Raw genomic sequence first — 24,955 nt, 5'->3', positions numbered from 1 at the left:
ATGTTGCTCAAACAATCCTCAAGCATTTTGGACTACAGAAAGTCCGCAGCAAGAAATTAAGACATTGCATGATAATGGGGTAACCGGTAAGTTGATACCATGCACCCCTACTGAAGAAAAAGAAATGAGAAAGCAGATTCAAGAATTGCTAGATCTTCAATTGATTGAAAAGAGTGAATCTCATTATTCCTGTTCTGCATTTCTTGTCAGAAATCATTCAGAAATAGTTCGTGGTAAGGATAGGATGGTTATTAACTACAAGCCATTAAATGAAATAACCAAAAGCTTTAATTATCCTATGCCCAGACAAGAAACTATAATGCAGAAAATTCAAGGAAGTAAGATATTTAGCAAGTTTGATATGAAATCGGGCTATTATCATATTCAAATTGCAGAAGAAGATAGACACAAAACTGCTTTCACATGTCCTGCAGGTTTCTTCCAATGGAAAGTTGTTCCTTTCGGATTTAAGAATGCTCCTGCCTTCTTTCAGAGAAGAATGGATCATATCTTCAATAAATATGATTTCATTGGTGTATATATTGATGATATTCTTGTACATAGCTCATATTTAGAATCTCATTTGAAACACTTGCAGATATTTCTTGAAGAAGCCAAGGCCCATGGTCTTGTTTTGTCAGAAAAGAAAATGATCCTCTTTCAAGAAAATGTTGATTTTCTTGGAATTCATATCAATAATGGGAAAATTCAGATGCAGCTGCATGTTTTAACAAAATTGTCTAAATTTCCTGATCAGTTGACAGATAAACACATGATTTAGAGATTTATAGGGACTTTAAATTATGTACATAAATATATCCCAAATCTCTCTGAAAAAACTTCTCCAATTCGTCAATATATTAACAGTGGATGGTCTGATGAAGCTACAAAAGCGGTTCAGTTGCTGAAGAAAGAATGTCAGAATCTGCCAGCATTAAAACCGCCAGGTAATGGATTTCTGATTTTACAAACAGATGCTTCAGATCATTTTTGGGCAGCTACACTTCTTGAAAGAAAAGGAGAAGGAGAAGAGATTGAAGAAGTCCTTTGTGCATACACCTCGGGAGAATTTCAGAAACATCAAAAAGGTTATTTTCCTGCAGAGAAAGAAACCCTTGTTATTTTCAATGGAATTCAGAAATTTGAAATCTATTTGGCTCCTGCAAAAATTTTAATTCGTACTGATTCCATGAATTTTAAATACTTCCTGAATGCAAAGATTTCAAAACAGTTAGCTCGTGGAATACTGTTAGCATGGCAGATGTGGTTTCAGATGTATGAATTTGATGTCGAATGGATCCCAGGAAATTCTAACTTTTTAGCAGATGCTTTGACAAGAGAAATGAATATGGTTCATGTACATAAACAGAATATGTTTGATATTCCAGGTAAATCTGCTTCTGATGATAATTTTGAAACTTTTGTACAGCGTTTCAAAATATTAGAATTTCTCTTACCTGATCTTGTTGAAGAAATAAAGAAGGTAGTTGGTTTACGATTAAGAAGAAACCAGTGGATTCAAAGATGCCAGGCTTGGCAGCATAAAAATGTTGGTATTTTTCTTAATCTTGATGAAGAATTGGTAAAGGTTTATCCTCTACCAAATCTACAAGTAAAAATTTATTTCAGATTGCTTGATGACACATGGAACAGCCACTACACTGAAGAAATGATCAAATTTTTAAAAACTTTGAATTATTATCAAATAATTGGTGGCATTGATTTCTCTGTTGCTGTTTATGTCTCTGCAAAAATGCTAGATCTTGAGGAAGTTAATATGAATGGATTGGTTGAACGATTTTTGAAATCTCTCAAGATTCCTGATATGTTTGAAGAATTAGAGGCAGCCTTTCTGCAACAAGTGGATGAAAACTTTGTATCTACAGATTCTTTCCCACAATATGAATTTTTTCAGTCTTTTGCTGATTGGGAGATCAAGAATGGCAGATGTCAAAAGAAAGTTCAACTCAGAGCACATCAATGCATTATGAGAACTCTCCAGTATCTCAGAACTTTTACAGAACCTTGGGATTTTCAGAGTATGGAATTCAGAAATCCAATAGAACCTAATCCTTTTGCACAAATGTATGGTACGTATAGTGTGCTAGAATCCACATTGGCAGAAAACCCAGAACAGATAAAAAAGATTTCTATGTGGCTTCAAGAATTCCATTTATTAAAATTACCAGAAAAAATCTCAATGATCAAAACATTGGAGCCGATGCAAGGAAAACATGGAGTGTTACGATTGATTATTAATCAAAAGGCATTAATCACAATTAGTGTCTCCTCAGGAAGTTGGACAGAAGATTATGTATGTCTTATAAATCTTCTATTATCAAACAGGGTATGCTCATCAATGACATTTGAAATTGGATGGCAAGATAAAGGAAACGTTAGTCATCAGTGCAAATTATGGGTGCAAGCAGCCATCGAACAGTCAGTCAGCATGTTTCAAATCTTTAGATGGGATTTGTTAGATGGAGTCGAGTTGGCAGTACAGTCTTTGCCAGATTTTAGAAAAAGTAAAAAAGATTCTTTTCTTGGAATTGAAATTGATCCATTTGCATATGTGAACAGATGGAATAAAGATGATTATCTCTTTCCATCAAAGAGTGTACGGAAAACTGCAGATTCGATAAAATTTTCTTATGACACATGACAAAGTTCACATGCACCACAAAAAGAAGCATCTTCAATAGCAATTCATGATTCCAAAGGAAAAACAAAAGTGGAAGAAGAAAAAGAGACCGTATTCGTCGACGTTTATCAATATGTGCAGGTACAGAACGACCCCACCTGGGAGAAAGAATATCTATCGTGGCTTACATCTTCATGGGAAAAGCAAGAAGACATATTGGCAAAGTTAACACACTCATGGGAAAGACAAAGAACCCCATCAGATTCGGATTGTGAACTAGATTATGATAGTGATAGGAGTCCGAAAGGACCATGGTAAAAAATCTCTTGTCAACAATGTGACACTGTTGGTCACATGTTGTGACAAAAGCTTTTTTACAAAAGAAAAAATTGAGTAGACACCGTCGGTGGAAAAAGATACTGATAGGACCCTCAATTATTTCTATCTTATGTCATGTCTTAGCTAAGATAGATTCGTTTTCAAGTCTATTTAAAGAATGAGTTCCTAGGAGTTTAGCCATCGTGTGTTTTGAGAGTGGGTGTGTGTTTGTATTCAGAGCTCTCAAAGATCAGAGGCTAGACAAGCTATCTACTTGATACTATCTATGGTGTGTAATCTTATTTTGAATTAATATTGAAGCCTGCTGGGCCACCAGTCTGAGGACTGTTTGTTTCCAAGATCATCTGAGTTGTTGAGATTGTAAGGCGTGTTGGAGAAGCGAAAGGGAGTCGCGCAGTCCACGCATATCTCTGGTTGATGTGAGGAAATTCTGCCTTAAGCATCCACTTCAAAGGTTCAAGTAAGTTACTGAGTCCATCATCTATCAAAAGGCATTAATCACAATTAGTGTCTCCTCAGGAAGTTGGACAGAAGATTCTGTATGTCTTATAAATCTGCTATTATCAAACAGGGTATGCTCATCAATGACATTTGAAATTGGATGGCAAGATAAAGGAAACGTCAGTCATCAGTGCAAAATATGGGTGCAAGGCCTATCCTTATACCTCCAAAATGAAGATAGTAGTATTTTCCTTCTTTAGCATACTGACAAAACTTTTTGATTTCATCATCAGAAAACAAGTTTAAAGCGAGGATTTGAGTAGAAGGTCCAGAGATTTTTATAGTGATTTCTACTTCTTTCAGAAAGTTCTTCTTCTTAAGTACAAAGGTCATGGGAAGCTTATAAATATCAGTAGCATGTAAAGAAGGAGGAGTCCACTTAGAAGGATCCTCGACTATCTCATGACTTTCATTTTCATTATTTTCAGACTCAACAGATCTAGATGAAACTTCAGTGATTACTTTACGATCTATAGAAGAGAATGAGCGTAAGAGATTTGCCATAACTTATAATCTAAACCAGAGATTGACTAAAGAAAGCGTTTATCTACTCAGCACAATGTATAACAATGATGCCTTTCGAAGGCTGCCTGGCTTTCTCTAGGCTCTGTCTATAGATTACAGACTCAGGACTAGAACAGGGCTCTGATACCAATAAAATAGATGATGGACTTAGTAACTTACTTGAACCTTTGAAGTGGACACTTAAGGCAGATTTCCTCACATCAACCAGAGATATGCGTGGACTGCGCGATTCCCTTTCGCTTCTCCAACACGCCTTACAATCTCAACAACTCAGATGATCTTGGAAACAAACAGTCCTCAGACTGGCAGCCCAGCAGGCTTCAATATTAATTCAAAATAAAATTACACACCATAGATAGTCTCAAGTAGAGAGCTTGTCTAGCCTCTGATCTTTGAGAGCTCCGCATACAAACACACACTCACGCTCTTAAACACACACTATGGCTAAACTCCTAGGAACTCATTATTTAAATAGACTTGAAAATGAATCTATCTTAGCTAAGACATGACATAAGATAGAAATAATTGAGGGTCCTATCGGTATCTTTTTCCACCGACGGTGTCTACTCAATTTTTTCTTTTGTACAAAAGATTTTGTCACAACATGTGACCAACAGTGTCACATTCTTGACAAGAGATTCTTTACCATGGTCCTTTCGGACTCCTATCACTATCATAATCTAGTTCACAATCCGAATCTGACGGGGTTCTTTGTCTTTCCCATGAGTGTGTTAACTTTGCCAATATGTCTTCTTGCTTCTCCCATGAAGATGTAAGCCACGATAGATATTCTTTCTCCCAGGTGGGGTCGTTCTGTACCTACGCATCTTGATAAACGTCGACGAATACGGTCTCTTTTTCTTCTTCCACTTTTGCTTTTCCTTTGGAATCATGAATTGCTATTGAAGATGCTTCTTTTTGTGGTGCATGTGAACTTTGTCCTGTGTCATAAGAAAATTTTATCGAATCTGCAGTTTTCCATAGACTCTTTGATGGAAATAGATAATCATATTTATTCCATCTGTTCACATATGCAAATGGATCAATTTCAATTCCAAGAAAAGAATTTTTTTTACTTTTTCTAAAATCTGGCAAAGACTGTACTGCCAACTCGACTCCATCTAACAAATCCCATCTAAAGATTTGAAACATGCTGACTGACTGTTCGATGGCTGCTTGCACCCATAATTTGCACTGATTACTGATGTTTCCTTTATCTTGCCATCCAATTTCAAATGTCATTGATGAGCATACCCTGTTTGATAATAGCAGATTTATAAGACATACAGAATCTTCTGTCCAACTTCCTGAGGAGACACTAATTGTGATTAATGCCTTTTGATTAATGATCAGTCGTAACACTCCATGTTTTCCTTGCATCGGCTCCAATGTTTTGATCATTGAGATTTTTTCTGGTAATTTTAATAAATGGAATTCTTGAAGCCACATAGAAATCTTTTTTATCTGTTTTGGGTTTTCTGCCAATGTGGATTCTAGCACACTATCCGTACCATACATTTGTGCAAAAGGATTAGGTTCTATCGGATTTCTGAATTCCATACTATGAAAATCCCAAGGTTCTGTAAAAGTTCTGAGATACTGGAGAGTTCTCATAATGAATTGAGATGCTCTGAAATGAACTTTCTTTTGACATCTGCCATTCTTGATCTCCCAATCAGCAAAAGACTGAAACAATTCATATTGTGGGAAAGAATCTGTAGATACAAAGTTTTCATCCACTTGTTGCAGAAAGGCTGCCTCTAATTGTTCAAACATATCAGGAATCTTGAGAGATTTCAAAAATTCTCAACCAATCCATTCATATTAACTTCCTCAAGATCTAGCATTTTTGCAGAGACATAAATAGCAACAGAGAAATCAATGCCACCAATTATTTGATAATAATTCAAAGTTTTTAAAACTTTGATCATTTCTTCAGTGTAGTGGTTGTTCCATGTGTCATCAAGCAATCTGAAATAAATTTTTACTTGTAGATTTGGTAGAGGATAAACCTTTACCAATTATTCATCAAGATTAAGAAAAATACCAACATTTTTATGCTGCCAAGCCTGGCATCTTTGAATCCACTGATTTCTTCTTAATCGTAAACCAACTACCTTCTTTATTTCTTCAACAAGATCAGGTAAGAGAAATTCTAATATTTTGAAACGCTGTACAAAAGTTTCAAAATTATCATCAGAAGCAGATTTACCTAGAATATCAAACATATTCTGTTTATGTACATGAACCTTATTCGTTTCTCTTGTCAAAGCATCTGCTAAAAAGTTAGAATTTCCTGGGATCCATTCGACATCAAATTCATACATCTGAAACCACATCTGCCATGCTAACAGTCTTCCATGAGCTAACTGTTTTGAAATCTTTGCATTCAAGAAGTATTTAAAATTCATGGAATCAGTATGAATTAAAAATTTTGCAGGAGCCAAATAGATTTCAAATTTCTGAATTCCATTGAAAATAGCAAGGGTTTCTTTCTCTGCAGGAAAATAACCTTTTTGATGTTTCTGAAATTCTCCCGAGGCGTATGCACAAAGGACTTCTTCAATCTCTTCTCCTTCTCCTTTTCTTTCAAGAAGTGTAGCTGCCCAAAAATGATCTGAAGCATCTGTTTGTAAAATCAGAAATCCATTACCTGGTGGTTTTAATGCTAGCAGATTCTGACATTCTTTCTTCAGCAACTGAACCGCTTTTATAGCTTCATCAGACCATCCACCATTAATATATTGACGAATTGGAGAAGTTTTTTCAGAGAGATTTGGGATATATTTATGTACATAATTTAAAATCCCTATAAATCTCTGAATCATGTGTTTATCTGTCAACTGATCAGGAAATTCAGACAATTTTGTTAAAACATGCGGCTGCATCTGAATTTTCCCATTACTGATATGAATTCCAAGAAAATCAATATTTTCTTGAAAGAGGATCATTTTCTTTTCTGACAAAACAAGACCATGTGCCTTGGCTTCTTCAAGAAATATCTGCAAGTGTTTCAAATGAGATTCTAAATCTGAGCTATGTACAAGAATATCATCAATATATACAACAATGAAATCATATTTACTGAAGATATGATCCATTCTTCTCTGAAAGAAGGCAGGAGCATTCTTCAATCCGAAAGGAACAACTTTCCATTGGAAGAAACCTACAGGACATGTGAAAGCAGTTTTGTGTCTATCTTCTTCTGCAATTTGAATCTAATAATAGCCCGATTTCATATCAAACTTGTTAAATATCTTACTTCCTTGAATTTTCTGCATTATAGTTTCTTGTCTGGGCATAGGATAATTAAATCTTTTGGTTATTACATTTAATGGCTTGTAGTTAATAACCATCCTATCCTTACCATGAACTATTTCTGAATGATTTCGGACAAGAAATGCAGAACAGGAATAATGAGATTCACTCTTTTCAATCAATTGAAGATCTAGCAATTCTTAAATTTGCTTTCTCATTTCTTTTTCTTCATCAGGGGTGCATGGTATCAACTTACCGGTTACCCCATTATCATGCAATGTCTTAATTTCTTGCTGCGGACTTTCTGTAGTCCAGAATGCTTGAGGATTGTTTGAGCAGCATTTTAACAAATCCTCATACAGACTTATTTGTTCAGAGGACCAATTGGGATCTCTAATGGCTTTTTGGGTAGGTTGTGATTTAGCCTCATATATCATTAATACCTCTTTCCAGTCATGAGACTCATTTTTTACTTTCTTGGAACCTACCTTTTTTGGCTCTGCTCTCTTCTAGCTTCTAAGTTTGCCATTGTTAACCTTGGAACTGCTACTGCTTTCTTTTTGACATTACAAATGATTTTGTCTTCACTTATTGTTACTAGAAGTACTGAATTAATAAATGACATTCCTAGAAATAGGCTTGCAGAAGCATCATAATGCTGAATAGCAGAGATTTTGATAGTAACCCCCCCAAGTTTCAAAGAGATATTATCTACATAATGGGTAAGGTTAACAGATCCACCAATAGTTTCTGAAACAATGATATGATGCAAAGGCTTCCATAATCCTTTGAAAAGAGATGGATATGCAAGATTATTGGAACCACCAATATCAATAAAAGCATCAACACTAATCCATTCACCGCGGACTTGAACTTCAACTGGAATGTACAACAGATTATTGGATTTGACCATCTTTTTAAGAAAAGCATTCTCTTCTTCTAGAGCAGAACTATTTACAGGGAGTGATGATGATGAAGACGCAAATGTTTTAGGATATGGACAGAAAGAACTCACAGGTGGTTGTGGAGGCAAGGAATTTAAACTAGGAAATGAGTCCTTTAAGTCAGCTATTGTAACAGTTTCAATAGAAGAATTATCCGAGTATTCTTCTGTAAAATCTTCGGTATCTATCTCATCACTATAATGATGTTCTTCTTCTTCTTCTTCAAATTCACTTGGTTCACTTTCAAAACCATAAAAACAAATATTCATCTTTTGGCTGACATCATTTAGAGATTCAGTGTCAGATAATGAAGCATGAGTCAAAATATAAACATCTGAAACTTCATCATTGGAATCAACTACTGACCAGTCATCTGCAAATTCATCAATCTCAAAACAGCCTTTCAATTTATTAGAGGAACTCTTGGGACATTTTCGAGCAAAATGTCCTTCTTGCTTACAGATGAAGCAAGCACTATCTCTTTTTGGTTGTTTCCTCTTTTTAACATATCTGAATTTTCTGAATGGCCTTCTAGGATTAGCAACTCTTTTTGGTATGTATTTACCATATTTCTTTGTTCTTCTTTTTCTAAACGGAGTCCAGGGTAATACATAACGACAAACATTTAGATTTGGAGAAACATTATGAACTTGTTTTTGCCAGCACAAATACTTAACCTTTTCTTGGCATCTGAATAGGAGATCTATCCAATAGATTTGTTCAATCTTTTTATTTTGAACTTCAATATCTTTCATAATCATGTCTCCTAAATTTCCAGGCAATTTTGATAAGAAAGCAACTTTCTGGGTAGGATCATTGTTTAAACTGGCTTTAAAGACTTTAGCCATATATTCTGACCCAAACTGAGCTAGATCTTTTAATTCTATTCTAGCTAGATCATTAATTATTTGCTTTCTTTCATCAGTAGGTTCTGGAACAAATTGAGTAAGCAACAAAACTTCTAAAGTAGCTAGACCCAAGGCTGCAACATTATGTCTTTCTTCATTTGAACCAGCCATCCACCAATCCCACACAATACCTGCCATACGTTTTTCTGCTAGCAAGAAAATTGAGAAATTATCCAATTTGGATACTACTTGCATTTGGTACAAAGCACCAATCCATATTCTGATTGATTCAACTGGATTTTTAGATTTATCCAAATCTAAAACATATCCAGATGAATTAGTAGCAAATAAATCTTCTTCGACTCTTGGATATTTTGGTTCTTTATACATATTGGCTTTCTGCAGGGAGGGCATTATGAATGATGGAAATAGAGTAGCAGCATTTTCAAAAGTAGCCAATTCACTTTTATTTCTGTGAACTGTGGTTGACTTTGGCTTGTCTATTCTGAAACCAATTTGGCTACTGCTAGACTCAGCTACTTCTTCTTGGGAATCACTAGTTTCCCATTTCTGAGGAATTTCCATAGTTTTAGAAAACTTTGGAGGCTGTGACTCCTTTTTCTTTTTCTCTCTTCTTCTTCTTTCTCTTTCTTCTCTATGTTGTCTATCAGCTGTTTGCTCATCATGTAGAAGTTTAAGATTTGCAAGAATTAATTCACTTTGACATCCCAAATCATCTAAAACTTCTTCTGCATGTGCACACCATGTAGTTAAATAATTGCCGATCTGATATGTCTCATCAAGATCATTTGTATTTTGTGCATTATGTTCAATCAATGGAGCACAATCTGCACGAGTAATTGGTTGTCGAGAAGATGAAGAAGTGGTACAAAATTTTGTATGAGGAGGCCATTTGCCGCCCTTGACAAATCTGCGATTGGCATACTGCCATTCTTCAACAGGAGGAAAATAATCTAGACGATGCATTTTATTTACAGTGGGTAAAAAAGGTTTGGATTCTGGTATATACAATTCAGTAGATGACCTCAGAGACTCACTCTGACTCTGACTGACTTCTTGTATGGTAGACAAATCATGACTACTTGACGAAACTTCAGTTGGAGCAATAGGAAACACATATCTTTTCTGCTTGGTAATTGGACAGGGTACTTTTGGCCTTGGAGGAATCAATTTTACTTGGCCATTATCAATAGCAACCCGTTTTACTTTTAGTTCAGGCTTTTTCTCATCAGCTATGGATTTATATTGGAAATACCAATTTTTGGGTAACTCAGTGGGGTCATATAAAACACCTTCAACTTGGGCATTAGATAAACCAACAGTGACACAGTCTTTTAGTACAGGCTGTTTCAGCTTTGGATGTGCAATGTTAGTGAGCTGAAATGAAGCTTGCCCTATCACAGAGAGATATTCACTTTCTTCTGCCATAGTTAACCCTTGAACCCCAGTTAATAATTTCCAACAATCTTTCAAATGTACATCATTCAGGCTAATAGCATAGTCAAGATAGATTGTCCCATATTGACAACCTGTGGCAAGATTTCCCATAATAGTTCCAATCCTAGCATGATCATAATTCTGATGACGGGTATCGAATAGTTCAGCAATGCAAGGAGTGTTTATTCCATGTCGGAATAATGGTGCAAGGCCTATCCTTATACCTCCAAAATGAAGATAGTAGTATTTTCCTTCTTTAGCATACTGACGAAACTTTTTGATTTCATCATCAGAAAACAAGTTTAAAGCGAGGATTTGAATAGAAGGTCCAGAGATTTTTATAGTGATTTCTACTTCTTTCAGAAAGTTCTTCTCCTTAAGTACAAAGGTCATGGGAAGCTTATAAATATCAGTAGCATGTAAAGAAGGAGGAGTCCACTTAGAAGGATCCTCGACTATCTCATGACTTTCATTTTCATTATTTTCAGACTCAGCAGATCTAGATGAAACTTCAGTGATTACTTTACGATCTATAGAAGAGAATGAGCGTAAGAGATTTTCCATAACTTATAATCTAAACTAGAGATATGCGTGGACTGCGCGACTCCCTTTCGCTTCTCCAACACGCCTTAACTCGAAAGGCATCATTGTTATACATTGTGCTGAGTAGATGAACGCTTTCTTTAGTCCATCTCTGGTTTAGATTATAAAATATGGCCAATCTCTTACGCTCATTTTCTTCAATAGATAGAAAGGTCATTACTGAAGTTTCATCTCGATCTGTTGAGTCTGAGAATAATGACAATGAAGGTCATGAGATAGTCGAGGATCCTTCTAAGTGGACTCCTCCTGCTTTACATGCTACTGATATTTATAAGCTTCCCATGACTTTTGTACTTAAGAAGAAGAATTTTCTGAAAGAAGTAGAAATCACGATAAAAATATCTGAACCTTCTACTCAAATCCTTGCTTTAAACTTGTTTTCTGATGATGAAACCAAAAAGTTTCGTCAGTATGCTAAAGAAGGAAAATACTTCTATCTTCATTTTGGAGGTATAAGGATAGGCCTTGCACCATTATTCTGACATGGAATAAACATTCCCTGCATTGCTGAATTATTCGATACCCGTCATCAGAATTATGATCATGCTAGGATTGGAACTATTATGGGAAACCTTGCCACAGGCTATCAATATGGGACAATCTATCCTGACTATGCCATCAGCCTGAATGATGTACATTTGAAAGATTGTTGGAAATTATTAACTGGGGTTCAAGGGTTGACGATGGCAGAAGAAAGTGAATATCTCTCTGTGATAGGGCAAGCTTCATTTCAGCTCACTAACACTGCACATCCAAAGCTGAAATAGCCTGTACTAAAAGACTGTGTCACTGTTGGTTTATCTAATGCCCAAGTTGAAGGTGTTTTGTATGACCCCACTGAGTTACCCGGAAATTGGTATTTCCAATATAAATCCATAACTGATGAGAAAAAGCCTGAACTAAAAGTAAAACGGGTTGCTATTGATAATGGCCAAGTAAAATTGATTCCTCCAAGGCCAAAAGTACCCCGTCCAATTACCAAGCAGAAAAGATATGTGTTTCCTATTGCTCCAACTGAAGTTCCGTCAAGTAGTCATGGTTTGTCTACCATACATGAAGTCAGTCAGAGTCAGAGTGAGTCTCTGAGGTCATCTACTGTATTGTATATACCAGAATCCAAACCTTTTTTACCCACTGTAAATAAAATGCATCGTCTAGGTTATTTTCCTCCTGTTGAAGAATGGCAATATGCCAATCGCAGATTTGTCAAGGGCAGAAAATGGCCTCCTCGTACAAAAATCTGTACCACTTCTTCATCTTCTCGACAACCAATTACTCGTGCAGATTGCACTCCATTGATTGAGCATAATGCAGAAAATACAAATGATCTGGATGAGACATATCAGATCAGAAACTATCTAACTACATGGTGTGCACATGCAGAAGAAGTTTTAGATGATTTGGGATGTCAAAGTGAATTAATTCTTGCAAATCTTAAACTTCTACATGATGAGCAAACAGCCGATAGACAACATAGAGAAGAAAGAGAAAGAAGAAGAAGAGAGAAAAAGAAAAAGGAGTCACAGCCTCCAAAGTTTTCTAAAACTATGGAAATTCCTCAGAAATGGGAAACTAATGATTCCCAAGAAGAAGTAGCTGAGTCTAGCAGTAGCCAAATTGGTTTAAGAATAGACAAGCCAAAGTCAACCACAGTTCACAAAAATAAAAGTGAATTGGCTACTTTTGAAAATGCTACTACTCTATTCCCATCATTCATAATGCCCTCCCTGCAAAAAGCTAATATGTATAAAGAACCAAAATACCCAAGAGTCGAGGAGGATTTATTTGCTACTAATTCATCTGGATATGTTCTAGATTTGGATAAATCTAAAAATCCAGCTGAATCAATCAGAATATGGATTGGTGCTTTGTACCAAATGCAAGTAGTGTCTAAATTGGATAATTTCTCAATTTTCTTGCTAGCAGAAAAACGTATGGCAGGTATTGTGTGGGATTGGTGGATGGCTGGTTCTAATGAAGAAAGATAGAATGTTGCAACATTGGGTCTAGCTACTTTAGAAGTTTTGTTGCTTACTCAATTTGTTCAAGAACCTATTGATGAAAGAAAGCAAATAATTACTGATCTAACTAGAATGGAGTTAAAAGATCTAAAGGATCTAGATCAGTTTGGTCAGAATATATGGCTAAAGTCTTTAAAGCCAGTTTAAACAATGATCCTACCCAGAAAGTTGCTTTCTTATCAAAATTTCCTGGAAATTTAGGAGACATGATTATGAAAGATATTGAAGTTCAAAATAAAAAGATTGAACAAATCTATTGGATAGATCTCCTATTCAGATGCCAAGAAAAGGTTAAGTATTTGTGCTGGCAAAAATAGGTTCATAATGTTTCTCCAAATCTGAATGTTTGTTGTTCTGTATTACCCTGGACTCCGTTTAGAAAAAGAAGAACAAAGAAATATGGTAAATACAGACCAAAAAAAGTTGCTAATCCTAGAAGGCCATTCAGAAAATTCAGATATGTTAAAAAGAGGAAACAACCAAAAAGAGATAATGCTTGCTTCATCTGTAAGCAAGAAGGACATTTTGTTCGAAAATGTCCCAAGAGTTCCTCTAATAAATTGAAAGGCTGTTTTGAGATTGATGAATTTGCAGATGACTGGTCAGTAGTTGATTCCAATGATGAAGTTTCAGATGTTTATATTTTGACTCATGCTTCATTATCTGACACTGAATCTCTAAATGATGTCAGCTAAAAGATGAATATTTGTTTTTCTAGTTTTGAAAGTGAACCAAGTGAATTTGAAGAAGAAGAAGAAGAACATCATTATAGTGATGAGATAGATACCGAAGATTTTACAGAAGAATACTCGGATAATTCTTCTATTGAAAATGTTACAATAGCCGACTTAAAGGACTCATTTCCCAGTTTAAATTCCTTGCCTCCACAGCCACCTGTGAGTTCTTTTTGTCCATATCCTAAAACATTTGTGTCTTCATCATCATCACTCCCTGTAAATAGTTCTGCTCTAGAAGAAGAGAATGCTTTTCTTAAAAAGATGGTCAAATCCAATAATCTGTTGTACATTCCAGTTGAAGTTCAAGTCCGCGGTGAATGGATTAGTGTTGATGCTTTTATTGATACTGGTGGTTCCAATAATCTTGCACGTCCATCGCTTTTCAAAGGATTATGGAAGCCTTTGCAGCATATCATTGTTTCAGAAACTATTAGTGGATCTGTTAACCTTAACCATTATGTAGATAATATCTCTTTGAAACTTGGGGGGGTTACTATCAAAATCTCTGCTATTCAGCATTATGATGCTTCTGCAAGCCTATTTCTAGGAATTCCATTTATTAATTCAATACTGCCAATAACAATAAGTGAAGACAAAATCATTTGTAATGTCAAAAAGAAAGCAGTAGCAGTTCCAAGGTTAACAATGGAAAACTCAGAAGCTAGAAGAGAGCAGAGCCAAAAAAAGGTAGGTTCCAAGAAAGTAAAAAACGAGTCTCATGACTGGAAAGAGGTATTAATGATATATGAGGCTAAATCACAACCTACCCAGAAAGCCAGTAGAGATCCCAATTGGTCCTTTGAACAAATAAGTCTGTATGAGGATTTGTTAAAATGCTGCTCAAACAATCCTCAAGCATTCTGGACTACAGAAATTCCGCAGCAAGAAATTAAGACATTGCATGATAATGGGGTATCTGGTAAGTTGATACCATGCACCCCTACTGAAGAAAAAGAAATGAGAAAGCAGATTCAAGAATTGCTAGATCTTCAATTGATTGAAAAGAGTGAATCTCATTATTCCTGTTCTGCATTTCTTGTCCGAAATCATTCAGAAATAGTTCGTGGTAAGGATAGGATGGTTATTAACTACAAGCCATTAAATGCAATAACCAAAAGCTTTAATTATCCTATGCCCAGACAAGAAACTATAATGCAGAAAATTCAAGGAAGTAAGATATTTAGCAAGTTTGATATGAAATCGGGCTATTATCATATTCAAATTGCAGAAGAAGATAGATACAAAACTGCTTTCACATGTCCTGCAGGTTTCTTCCAATGGAAAGTTGTTCCTTTCGGATTTAAGAATGCTCTTGCCTTCTTTCAGAGAAGAATGGATCATATCTTCAATAAATATGATTTCATTGGTGTATATATTGATGATATTCTTGTACATAGCTCAGATTTAGAATCTCATTTGAAACACTTGCAGATATTTCTTGAAGAAGCCAAGGCCCATGGTCTTGTTTTGTCAGAAAAGAAAATGATCCTCTTTCAAGAAAATGTTGATTTTCTTGGAATTCATATCAATAATGGGAAAATTCAGATGTAGCCGCATGTTTTAACAAAATTGTCTGAATTTCCTGATCAGTTGACAGATAAACGCATGATTCAAAGATTTATAGGGATTTTAAATTATGTACATAATTATATCCCAAATCTCTTTGAAAAAACTTCTCCAATTTGTCAATATATTAACGGTGGATGGTCTGATGAAGCTACAAAAGCGGTTCAGTTGCTGAAGAAAGAATGTCAGAATCTACCAGCATTAAAACCGCCAGGTAATGGATTTCTGATTTTACAAACAGATGCTTCAGATCATTTTTGGGCTGCTACACTTCTTGAAAGAAAAGGAGAAGGAGAAGATATTGAAGAAGTCCTTTGTGCATACGCCTCGGGAGAATTTCAGAAACATCAAAAAGGTCATTTTCCTGCAAAGAAAGAAACCCTTGCTATTTTCAATGGAATTCAGAAATTTGAAATCTATTTGGCTCCTGCAAAATTTTTAATTCGTACTGATTCCATGAATTTTAAATACTTCCTGAATGCAAAGATTTCAAAACAGTTAGCTCGTGGAAGACTGTTAGCATGGCAGATGTGGTTTCAGATGTATGAATTTGATGTCGAATGGATCCCAGGAAATTCTAACTTTTTAGCAGATGCTTTGACAAGAGAAATGAATAAGGTTCATGTACATAAACAGAATATGTTTGATATTCCAGGTAAATCTGCTTCTGATGATAATTTTGAAACTTTTGTACAGCGTTTCAAAATATTAGAATTTCTCTTACCTGATCTTGTTGAAGAAATAAAGAAGGTAGTTGGTTTACGATTAAGAAGAAATCAGTGGATTCAAAGATGCCAGGCTTGGCAGCATAAAAATGTTGGTATTTTTCTTAATCTTGATGAAGAATTGGTAAAGGTTTATCCTCTACCAAATCTACAAGAAAAATTTATTTCAGATTGCTTGATGACACATGGAACAACCACTACACTGAAGAAATGATCAAAGTTTTAAAAACTTTGAATTATTATCAAATGATTGGTGGCATTGATTTCTCTGTTGCTATTTATGTCTCTGCAAAAATGCTAGATCTTGAGGAAGTTAATATGAATGGATTGGTTGAACGATTTTTGAAATCTCTCAAGATTCCTGATATGTTTGAACAATTAGAGGCAGCCTTTCTGCAACAAGTGGATGAAAACTTTGTATCTACAGATTCTTTCCCACAATATGAATTGTTTCAGTCTTTTGCTGATTGGGAGATCAAGAATGGCATATGTCAAAAGAAAGTTCAACTCAGAGCATCTCAATGCATTATGAGAACTCTCCAGTATCTCAGAACTTTTACAGAACCTTGGGATTTTCAGAGTATGGAATTCAGAAATCCGATAGAACCTAATCCTTTTGCAAAAATGTATGGTACGGATAGTGTGCTAGAATCCACATTGGCAGAAAACCCAGAACAGATAAAAAAGATTTTTATGTGGCTTCAAGAATTCCATTTATTAAAATTACCAGAAAAAATCTCAATGATCAAAACACTGGAGCCGATGCAAGGAAAACATGGAGTGTTACGACTGATTATTAATCAAAAGGCATTAATCACAATTAGTGTCTCCTCAGGAAGTTGGACAGAAGATTCTGTATGTCTTATAAATCTGCTATTATCAAACAGGGTATGCTCATCAATGACATTTGAAATTGGATGGAAAGATAAAGGAAACGTTAGTCATCAATGCAAATTATGGGTGCAAGCAGCCATCGAATAGTCAGTCAGCATGTTTCAAATATTTAGATGGGATTTGTTAGATGGAGTCGAGTTGGCAGTACAGTCTTTGCCAGATTTTAGAAAAAGTAAAAAAGATTCTTTTCTTGGAATTGAAATTGATCCATTTGCATATGTGAACAGATGGAATAAAGATGATTATCTCTTTCCATCAAAGAGTGTACGGAAAACTGCAGATTCGATAAAATTTTCTTATGACACATGACAAAGTTCACATGCACCACAAAAAGAAGCATCTTCAATAGCAATTCATGATTCCAAAGGAAAAGCAAAAGTGGAAGAAGAAAAAGAGACCGTATTCGTCGATGTTTATCAAGATGCACAGGTACAGAACGACCCCACCTGGGAGAAAGAATATCTATCGTGGCTTACATCTTCATGGGAAAAGAAAGAAGACATATTGGCAAAGTTAACACACTCATTGGAAAGACAAAGAACCCCGTCAGATTCGGATTGTGAACTAGATTATGATAGTGATAGGAGTCCGAAAGGACCATGGTAAAGAATCTCTTGTCAACAATGTGACACTGTTGGTCACATGTTGTGACAAAAGCTTTTGTACAAAAGAAAAAATTGAGTAGACACCGTTGGTGGAAAAAGATACCGATATGACCCTCAATTATTTCTATCTTATGTCATGTCTTAGCTAAGATAGATTCGTTTTCAAGTCTATTTAAAGAATGAGTTCCTAGGAGTTTAGCCATTGTGTGTTTTGAGAGTGGGTGTGTGTTTGTATTCGGAGCTCTCAAAGATCAGAGGCTAGACAAGCTCTCTACTTGAGACTATCTATGGTGTGTAATCTTATTTTGAATTAATATTGAAGCCTGCTGGGCCACCAGTCTGAGGACTGTTTGTTTCCAAGATCATCTTAGTTGTTGAGATTGTAAGGCGTGTTGGAGAAGCGAAAGGGAGTCGCGCAGTCCACGCATATCTCTGGTTGATGTGAGGAAATTCTTCCTTAAGTGTCCACTTCAAAGGTTCAAGTAAGTTACTGAGTTACCTGTTTTTTGATATCAACCATTTCTTTAGACATGTTTTTGAGGAATTTTTGTAAATCTTCAAGTTCAAAAGGATCTTTAGGTGGTTTCTTCTTAGAGTCATCCCTAAAAGTCACTTTCTTAGATTTTCATTCTTCTAATGCATTTTTCTTTTCTACAACTAGAATTTGTTTTTCTACATTTATTGCCTCTTTCATATTTTCTGCAAAAGTTAGTTTGGCAACTCTATCAAAGAAAATAGTTGTGTTTGAAGGGAGAGAAGAAATATACCACTCATTTTGGACTTCATCACTAGGCTTAGACATCCTTGGTATCTTATTCAATAATTTATTGAAGCAATAGTTGAAGTCTTTTATTGGTTCTTTAGGTTCATCTTTCAAATTGGAGAGGTAGTTAATTAGGGTAGTTGTGGATCTATCATCTCCAAATTTAGTTAAGAATTTCTCTTGAAAAGCATCCCAATTATTAATAGAACCTGATGGTAATGAGAAGTACCCTGATCTTGCTGCTCCTTGTAAAGCATATGGAAATAATCTTACAACTGCGTCTTCTTCCACTACTTCATTTAAGTTAATGAACAACATGAAATTGTTCATATGTTCCTCAGCAAGCAGGCCATTATCAGGATTGAATTTGGGTAACCATTTCTCTAGATGAGCTAGCAATTGATGTAAAGGCCAAGCCATCCTAACAGCTCCTAGGTTTTTCCATGGCCTTAGAGGATTTTATGCCATTGTTGGTATGTGAGTAGGAGAATGTGTAGCAGTGGTTGAAGGTGATTGGGTAGAGGAGGATGTAGTTCATGTACCTGTGTGAATCACGATCTGGAGTGGCGAGGTGGATGATTGATCTTGTGATGGTATAAATGGAATGAATGAAGATGAAGATTGTGTTGATGAGAGAACCTCGTTGTGAGATTTGAATGGTGTTTTCTTAGCTTTCTTATGGCTTGGTAGAGGGAATTCGAATAGTGAGATTCCAAGTTTTTCACTCTATGATATAGTTAACTATTGAGATGGGGTAAACTGAGAGGTAACACTATCTTAGGATAGATCAGATTCTTCTAGAGATAACAAAATCCACTATAATTTATGAATCAAGGATTGGACTTCAGGGGATTTAGTAGAAGAAGAATGATCTGGCTTCTTTGGGATTTCAGCAATGTGTTCTATGGTTTTCTTTGCAACTTCTCGCTTAGGATCAGGAGATTTGGAATGCAATCAAGAAGTTGGAGGTGATAGTGAGGGAGTTTTACTCTTAGAATGGTCTGTTGATTTGGATTTACTTTCCATTCACAGTCAGACCCTCCTTCTAGAGCCAAAATGTTGAAGCCTCGAAAATCATTGCTTACAACATGGGGGAAAACCACCCGGTCTGGCCCTTGGTTGGCAGTTCCTTTTTCGTTTGGTGTAGTGGCTCCGACTGGGGATAATGGGACTAGTTTCCCAATATAATTTATGATAGTGCTGATGGGGTGATATGTGATATTTGGAGTAATGTTTAAGCTAAACGTAATCTAAGCTAAGCTAATAATCACATGTATATATCCTAATTTAAACACTATCTAGCTATGACTATACTCAGTAATAAATTTTTAAGTATGTGATCTACAATAATGTCTGAAAGCAATTGGTAATAAAGATTATTCAATTGCAATAAGAAATGAAATCATTTTAACAATAATCGTTTCGGATAAATAGTTATCCAAAACTATTGTGAAAGATATATCACATAAGAAATTATTCATGAATTCAGCATAAAATTTAGGCCATCACCATACAAAAGTGCAATAAATGACCACCAAGATTCAAACTTTCACACAGAAACAACTTGAAGAGAACTTATTTGTAGAGTTGAGGCTTTTGTGATCCATAACAAGTTTATGATAGATGATAGAGAACTTATTTCTTAATACATAAGTAAAACAAAATTACAAGATAAAAGTACCAGTTGTAATAAGTCTTGCTCATGTGATTCAACAATATTGATCTACTTCCAATCAATCCAACACCATCTAAGAGTACAAAAGTGCAATTTCAGTAGAAGATGCCAGATAAGATAAAAATAAATCCTGTTCCATTCATTTCACCAGAACTTCCTCAAAGGAACAGAAGTGCATGTTTTGAAGATTCTTTCTGATAAAATTTATGGACCCCTCTCTAAATGCATGAGAGGGGTTTAAATACTAAACTACAAAACTAAAAAAAGATTATTACAAAAATAGTTGAGGAGGTTTAAACGCCCTTCCTCAAATTATGCAAAATAAAACAAAAATAGAAATGAGCATGATGACTAGCTCCTTTTCATTTCATCCTTAAGATCGCAAATGTCTGTCATGAGCTTAAGCTGTGATGGTCAACCAATTTCAGATTTCAACTGCCCAGTGAACATGGCGTTGGTCAGTGCTGGCACCATTTTCTCTGTAGAAGTGGTTAGGCATCGCAGGGTCATCCACTAGCTATGAGGCTTCATTAAATGTTGCTAGTATGCTTCCCATTTTAACCTGTTCGTTTGCCTAATTGCTTCTCCTTTTTCCTATGTTGCCTACCTCCACTGTTGTTCAAGTTGTTTGACATTTGGAAGAAAACCTGGAATGGACTCTGCTACCAATTTGGCACTATGTAAATTTTCATCGATGTTCTCGATAACACTGTTTGTTGTTGTTGTTGTGTCTATTGTTTCCTTTTCTGCCTATCTAAGCCTAGCATCCCAGTGTGCAAATAAAATTTCCTTGTGTGATTCTTCCAGTTTAGGTACGTCAGACTTTCTCCCATCTTCTGAATTCTGCCAGGCAATAAATTCGAAAACTCTCTTGAAGATTTCATCATATTCGAGTCTCATCTTAATGACTTGACTCATCAATTTTTCACTTGTCTCACAATCGGAATTCCATTACAAGATCTTCTGGCATAATAGTTCCTTTGGGTGCATCAGTTGGGAGTTAAGGCTAAGTGCTTCAATAGTAAACTGATCAATTTTTGGATCATCTTTTTGCAGATCAGTTATTCCTTGTATTTTCGCTTCCTTCTATGCTAAGATGGCTTGATGTTTTATTTGCATCTGCTCGAATTCTTGTTGGAGCTTAGCTAACTATGATTCTTCTTGTTGGTTAGATTATTCTTGTTGTAGCTGTTGTTATAATAGTAAGATATTATTTTCCCTTTCCTTTAGAAACATTTTCACCTCTATTGTTTTATCGATCGTCATTGTAGCATAGGCTCCTCCAAACTGTGATAGTCTAGTAGGGTGGCGGATGGGTCGATTGGTGAGTCTTTCCAGACAATATCCATCGGTTCATTATCGGGAGTAGTAGCATCTGTAGCATCCAACTTCCTTTTCTTCCCTTGTATTTTAACAATGGATTTGTGGGTAGGACTATAGAATACATCTAAAGGAGGAATCTCCTCAATCCTCAAAACAATTTCAAAGGTAGGAGTGACAGGAATGTGCTCTAGCTCTAGAGTATTTATAGTTTTCTCTACTGTAATTTCTTGAGTTTTTCTGTGTTGTGGAGTCTGTAGCTTTGGTGTTTGCTTCTTTGCATGGATATTTTTATTAAAGTGCTCCCATTCTTCATCTAAATCAATCACCAAGGGTTTTATTGGCTGGGTGGAGGTGGAATGAATTTCAGCCTGTTTTTTAGCTAAAGTTTGCTCATCTGTCTTTTTTGTAGACTGAGTTGTAGCTATTTTTGACTCCTTACTTTTACTTCTCCCATTTTGTGATTGTTATTCTGAGTGCTCTGACTCCCTAGTATATTTCTCTTGGGATTCTTCCTGGGGGTCATCTTTAGAGTTTCCTCTGGAACTTCCTTCTAGGTTTATGTAGGGAGTCAGCTCCCTTATTGGTTCAATCTGCAATTCGTCCAATGGGACCTTTAACAATATCCTTTCTCTATATTGATGAAAGGCCTCAATCTCTTCTTGGTCAAAAAGTAGTGATGACATGTGCTTCACTTCTATGAATGTCTCTTTCTGTAGGAAGTTGTCATGAAATGGATCTTCCTCGTGACTAAATACCTTCATTTTTACCATGGTAGTGAAGTCTTTAGCAGTGTCAAGTGGGTCATATTGCCTTCTTGGGAATTTAGGTAAGTGTAGAGATAACATGATCTCTAGTTCTTTAAATGCATACCCCAAATCGTGTAGTGAAAATGCTCCGCACAATAAAGAGAATGTAGGCCAAATGGCCTTTTTTTCTTCCTTCAATGCTTTTCTCAGCCCACCCTCATTAGTTGTTTGATAGGCTATCTCTCTAGCCATCAATTCATCCAGAACATAGTATGGGAAGACATGTGGTAGGTTAATGTTGCTAAATACTTTGATATACATGAATTTTTCCTCTCCAAACCATCTGGCTACTAGGAGGATATCTACCTCAGCTTCCTAAAATCTGTGGGCATCTCGGTTGTAAATCTGTTTGTGGATAGGGAGCATGACTCCATGACAAATTTTGTAAAAATGTGGTTGAAACTAAGATTCCCACATGTCTTTATGGTATATATGAATGGGAAGTGGATCTTGGACTTTCCACTTCCATCCCATGACAGGAATCTTTGAACCAAAACAAGTTGCATTCATTACATAGGCACTCATAAAAAATGGAGGGTAAACCCTCATTGAGACACTCCTTTTCCTCCTATAATCGATTATTGCCTTTGCTAAATTATCAAACAAAATTTGGGCCCAATTCATTATAGTTTTGTTTATGGCTACATCTATTAATGGCAGTGATTCTTGGGAAAATTTATTGCTATCGGGCTTGCCAAACATCCTACATAGCATGGCTGCTGCAAAACTATGAGGGGGAGAAATAGACGCAGTAGAGTACATACCATTTTTGTCCTTTTTTATTTTTCCCTCATTATTTGACCAGGTCCGGGTGTAGTCTGTTGGGTCCTCGTTCTCTTTGGAAAACTTCTCAATGAATTGTTTGTTGTAGATGACTTGTGGCTCTGGTAGGTGGTACATAAGCCGTAGGTTGTCCGGCGAAAAATATCCCATAACCTCTTGGCTTCTGGTCCTGAATTCTTTGTCTGAGATATTGGCCTCATCAATAACACATTTAACCATATCTACATAAGGGATTATCTTTGGGCACACAGCTATGCGATGAAAAAATGAGCATGTCATCGCGAAAATAGAGGCATCTAAGGAATCACGACTATCAACTGTGATCTTTGTTTCCAGAAGTCTTGGTTCCTATTCTTCTAATATATTATAGATGGTTTACCACGTAGAGGTTCCTCCATCTATGTTGCATGTAGTATCCAAAAATAAGGGAGTCATTTCTGATTTCTCAAATGCGACTGCCTTACCTTTCTTCACCATCTCTCCTGAAGATTTGTTCTGTGGATTGTTCCTGAAAGTGGAGAAAAACAGCAGCTATCGAATATACAAAGATAATAATGAACGTGAAATGGAATGATATAGATAAATTGCAAAGGTGATAAAAGGAGTTTTATTTGAATGCACGTAATAGATATCATATCACGTTAAATGGATTTTCACACATAAATGCCATTAACCTTCACTAAATGCCCACTAATGTTCGTTATCTCTTAGCTTTAATTCTCATAAATGTCTGCATCGTAAGTCAGGAAGAAAGCTTCTAGGGTGGCGGGCCTTCGAATTGCGATAATGCCGATTTTTCGATTTGTGAAGAAATATCGTAGATCGCATTATCGCATTATGCCTTTTTGCTTTTCTTATTGTGTCTTATGTTTCTGTGAGATGCGAGATGCGAGATGTGAGCTGCTCATTTATTATTTCTAAGACATAGCTCACTTGTTAGGTTTTCTATGTAAAGACCCTTTTACTAAGCGACAGACCTAAACATTTTTTTGTAAAGTATGTAGGGAGTGGGTCCAGGTCTTGATCGCATTTCGCAATTTCGACAGGAAGTAAGTCTGCGGTGTTCTTTTAAATGCTCAAAATGTGATCCGGTAAGGGAAATGATGTGATCGCAATTTCACATTTCACTTGTTTTTGAGGTAATTTATTAAGGTGTGCCTTCTACGAATAGCGATATGTGATGCGAGACTTAGTTTTGATAAGAAATACCTAAGGACCTGGTTTATATAAGAAACTTAGTAGTTTCAAAGCGTTTAGCATGAAGTCCTTCTGTTTGATTTTTTTTCGCTAGATTTGGTGGATTAGCAAGGCTTTCAATCATGCTTAATCATGCGATATGTGGGAAAGGCAAGCATTTACTAGTTCTTTTGAAAAGGGGTTTGATTGGTATCTTGTTTTATTCCAAAATTAATAAAGAAACTACCTAAATGCTAAAATTATTTTTGGAAAGATTTTTTAAAGGATCCCCATTTATTAATGTATAATTGACTACTACTATTAACAAATGGTGGGTTGTTGAATAGCACAACACCTCCCCAACCTTATATTTTTTCTTACCACATCCCTTCTTCTTCCCATCGGATTGTTGGTTTCCTTTAGGATTTGAAGATTGGACAACAATAACTGCTAAAGATTGGGAAGGAATAGACACTAACAATGTAGCATATGTCAAAGAAGCAGATTTTAAAGAAAATTACTGCAATTGAGTCAACAGGTTAATCATGCTACTATCGATTGACCCTATAATTCTGTCAGCATGGGGTCCTAGCTTAGGTTTGGCTAGATCGATCTTCGGTCGGGGAGCATCAAGGAGAATCTTGTAAAGGACTCAAGACTGATAATATATGAGTTCTAACTATTGGTCTCTAAATATGGCTTGTTCTTCAGTGAACACTCCAGAGAGTGACACATCCATAGAAATCTTCCGATGCAAAGATTTC

General features: G+C 35.9%; 1 protein-coding gene across 1 annotated transcript; it reads left to right on the top strand.

Annotated features, from left to right (window-relative positions):
• Window positions 1-14,136: 14,136 nt before the first annotated feature.
• Window positions 14,137-15,426, top strand: LOC149164569 (uncharacterized). Its single transcript, XM_089429527.1, has one exon. The coding sequence runs from the start codon at window positions 14,137-14,139 to the stop codon at window positions 15,424-15,426; it is 1,290 nt and encodes a 429-aa protein (XP_089285653.1).
• The last annotated feature ends 9,529 nt before the right edge of the window (window positions 15,427-24,955 follow it).

This window comes from Pinus tabuliformis, chromosome 5_1 (assembly GCF_031772625.1).
Source record: "Pinus tabuliformis cultivar Carrire ecotype Pingquan chromosome 5_1, CPIR1, whole genome shotgun sequence".
In the NCBI taxonomy this organism is placed as follows: Eukaryota; Viridiplantae; Streptophyta; class Pinopsida; order Pinales; family Pinaceae; genus Pinus; species Pinus tabuliformis.
This window is presented reverse-complemented; position numbering and strand designations above follow the sequence as displayed.

What these genes read in the sequence shown, in the direction of transcription:
- LOC149164569 (XM_089429527.1), top strand. Translation starts at nt 14,137, where the DNA reads ATGGTCAAATCCAATAATCTGTTGTACATTCCAGTTGAAGTTCAAGTC.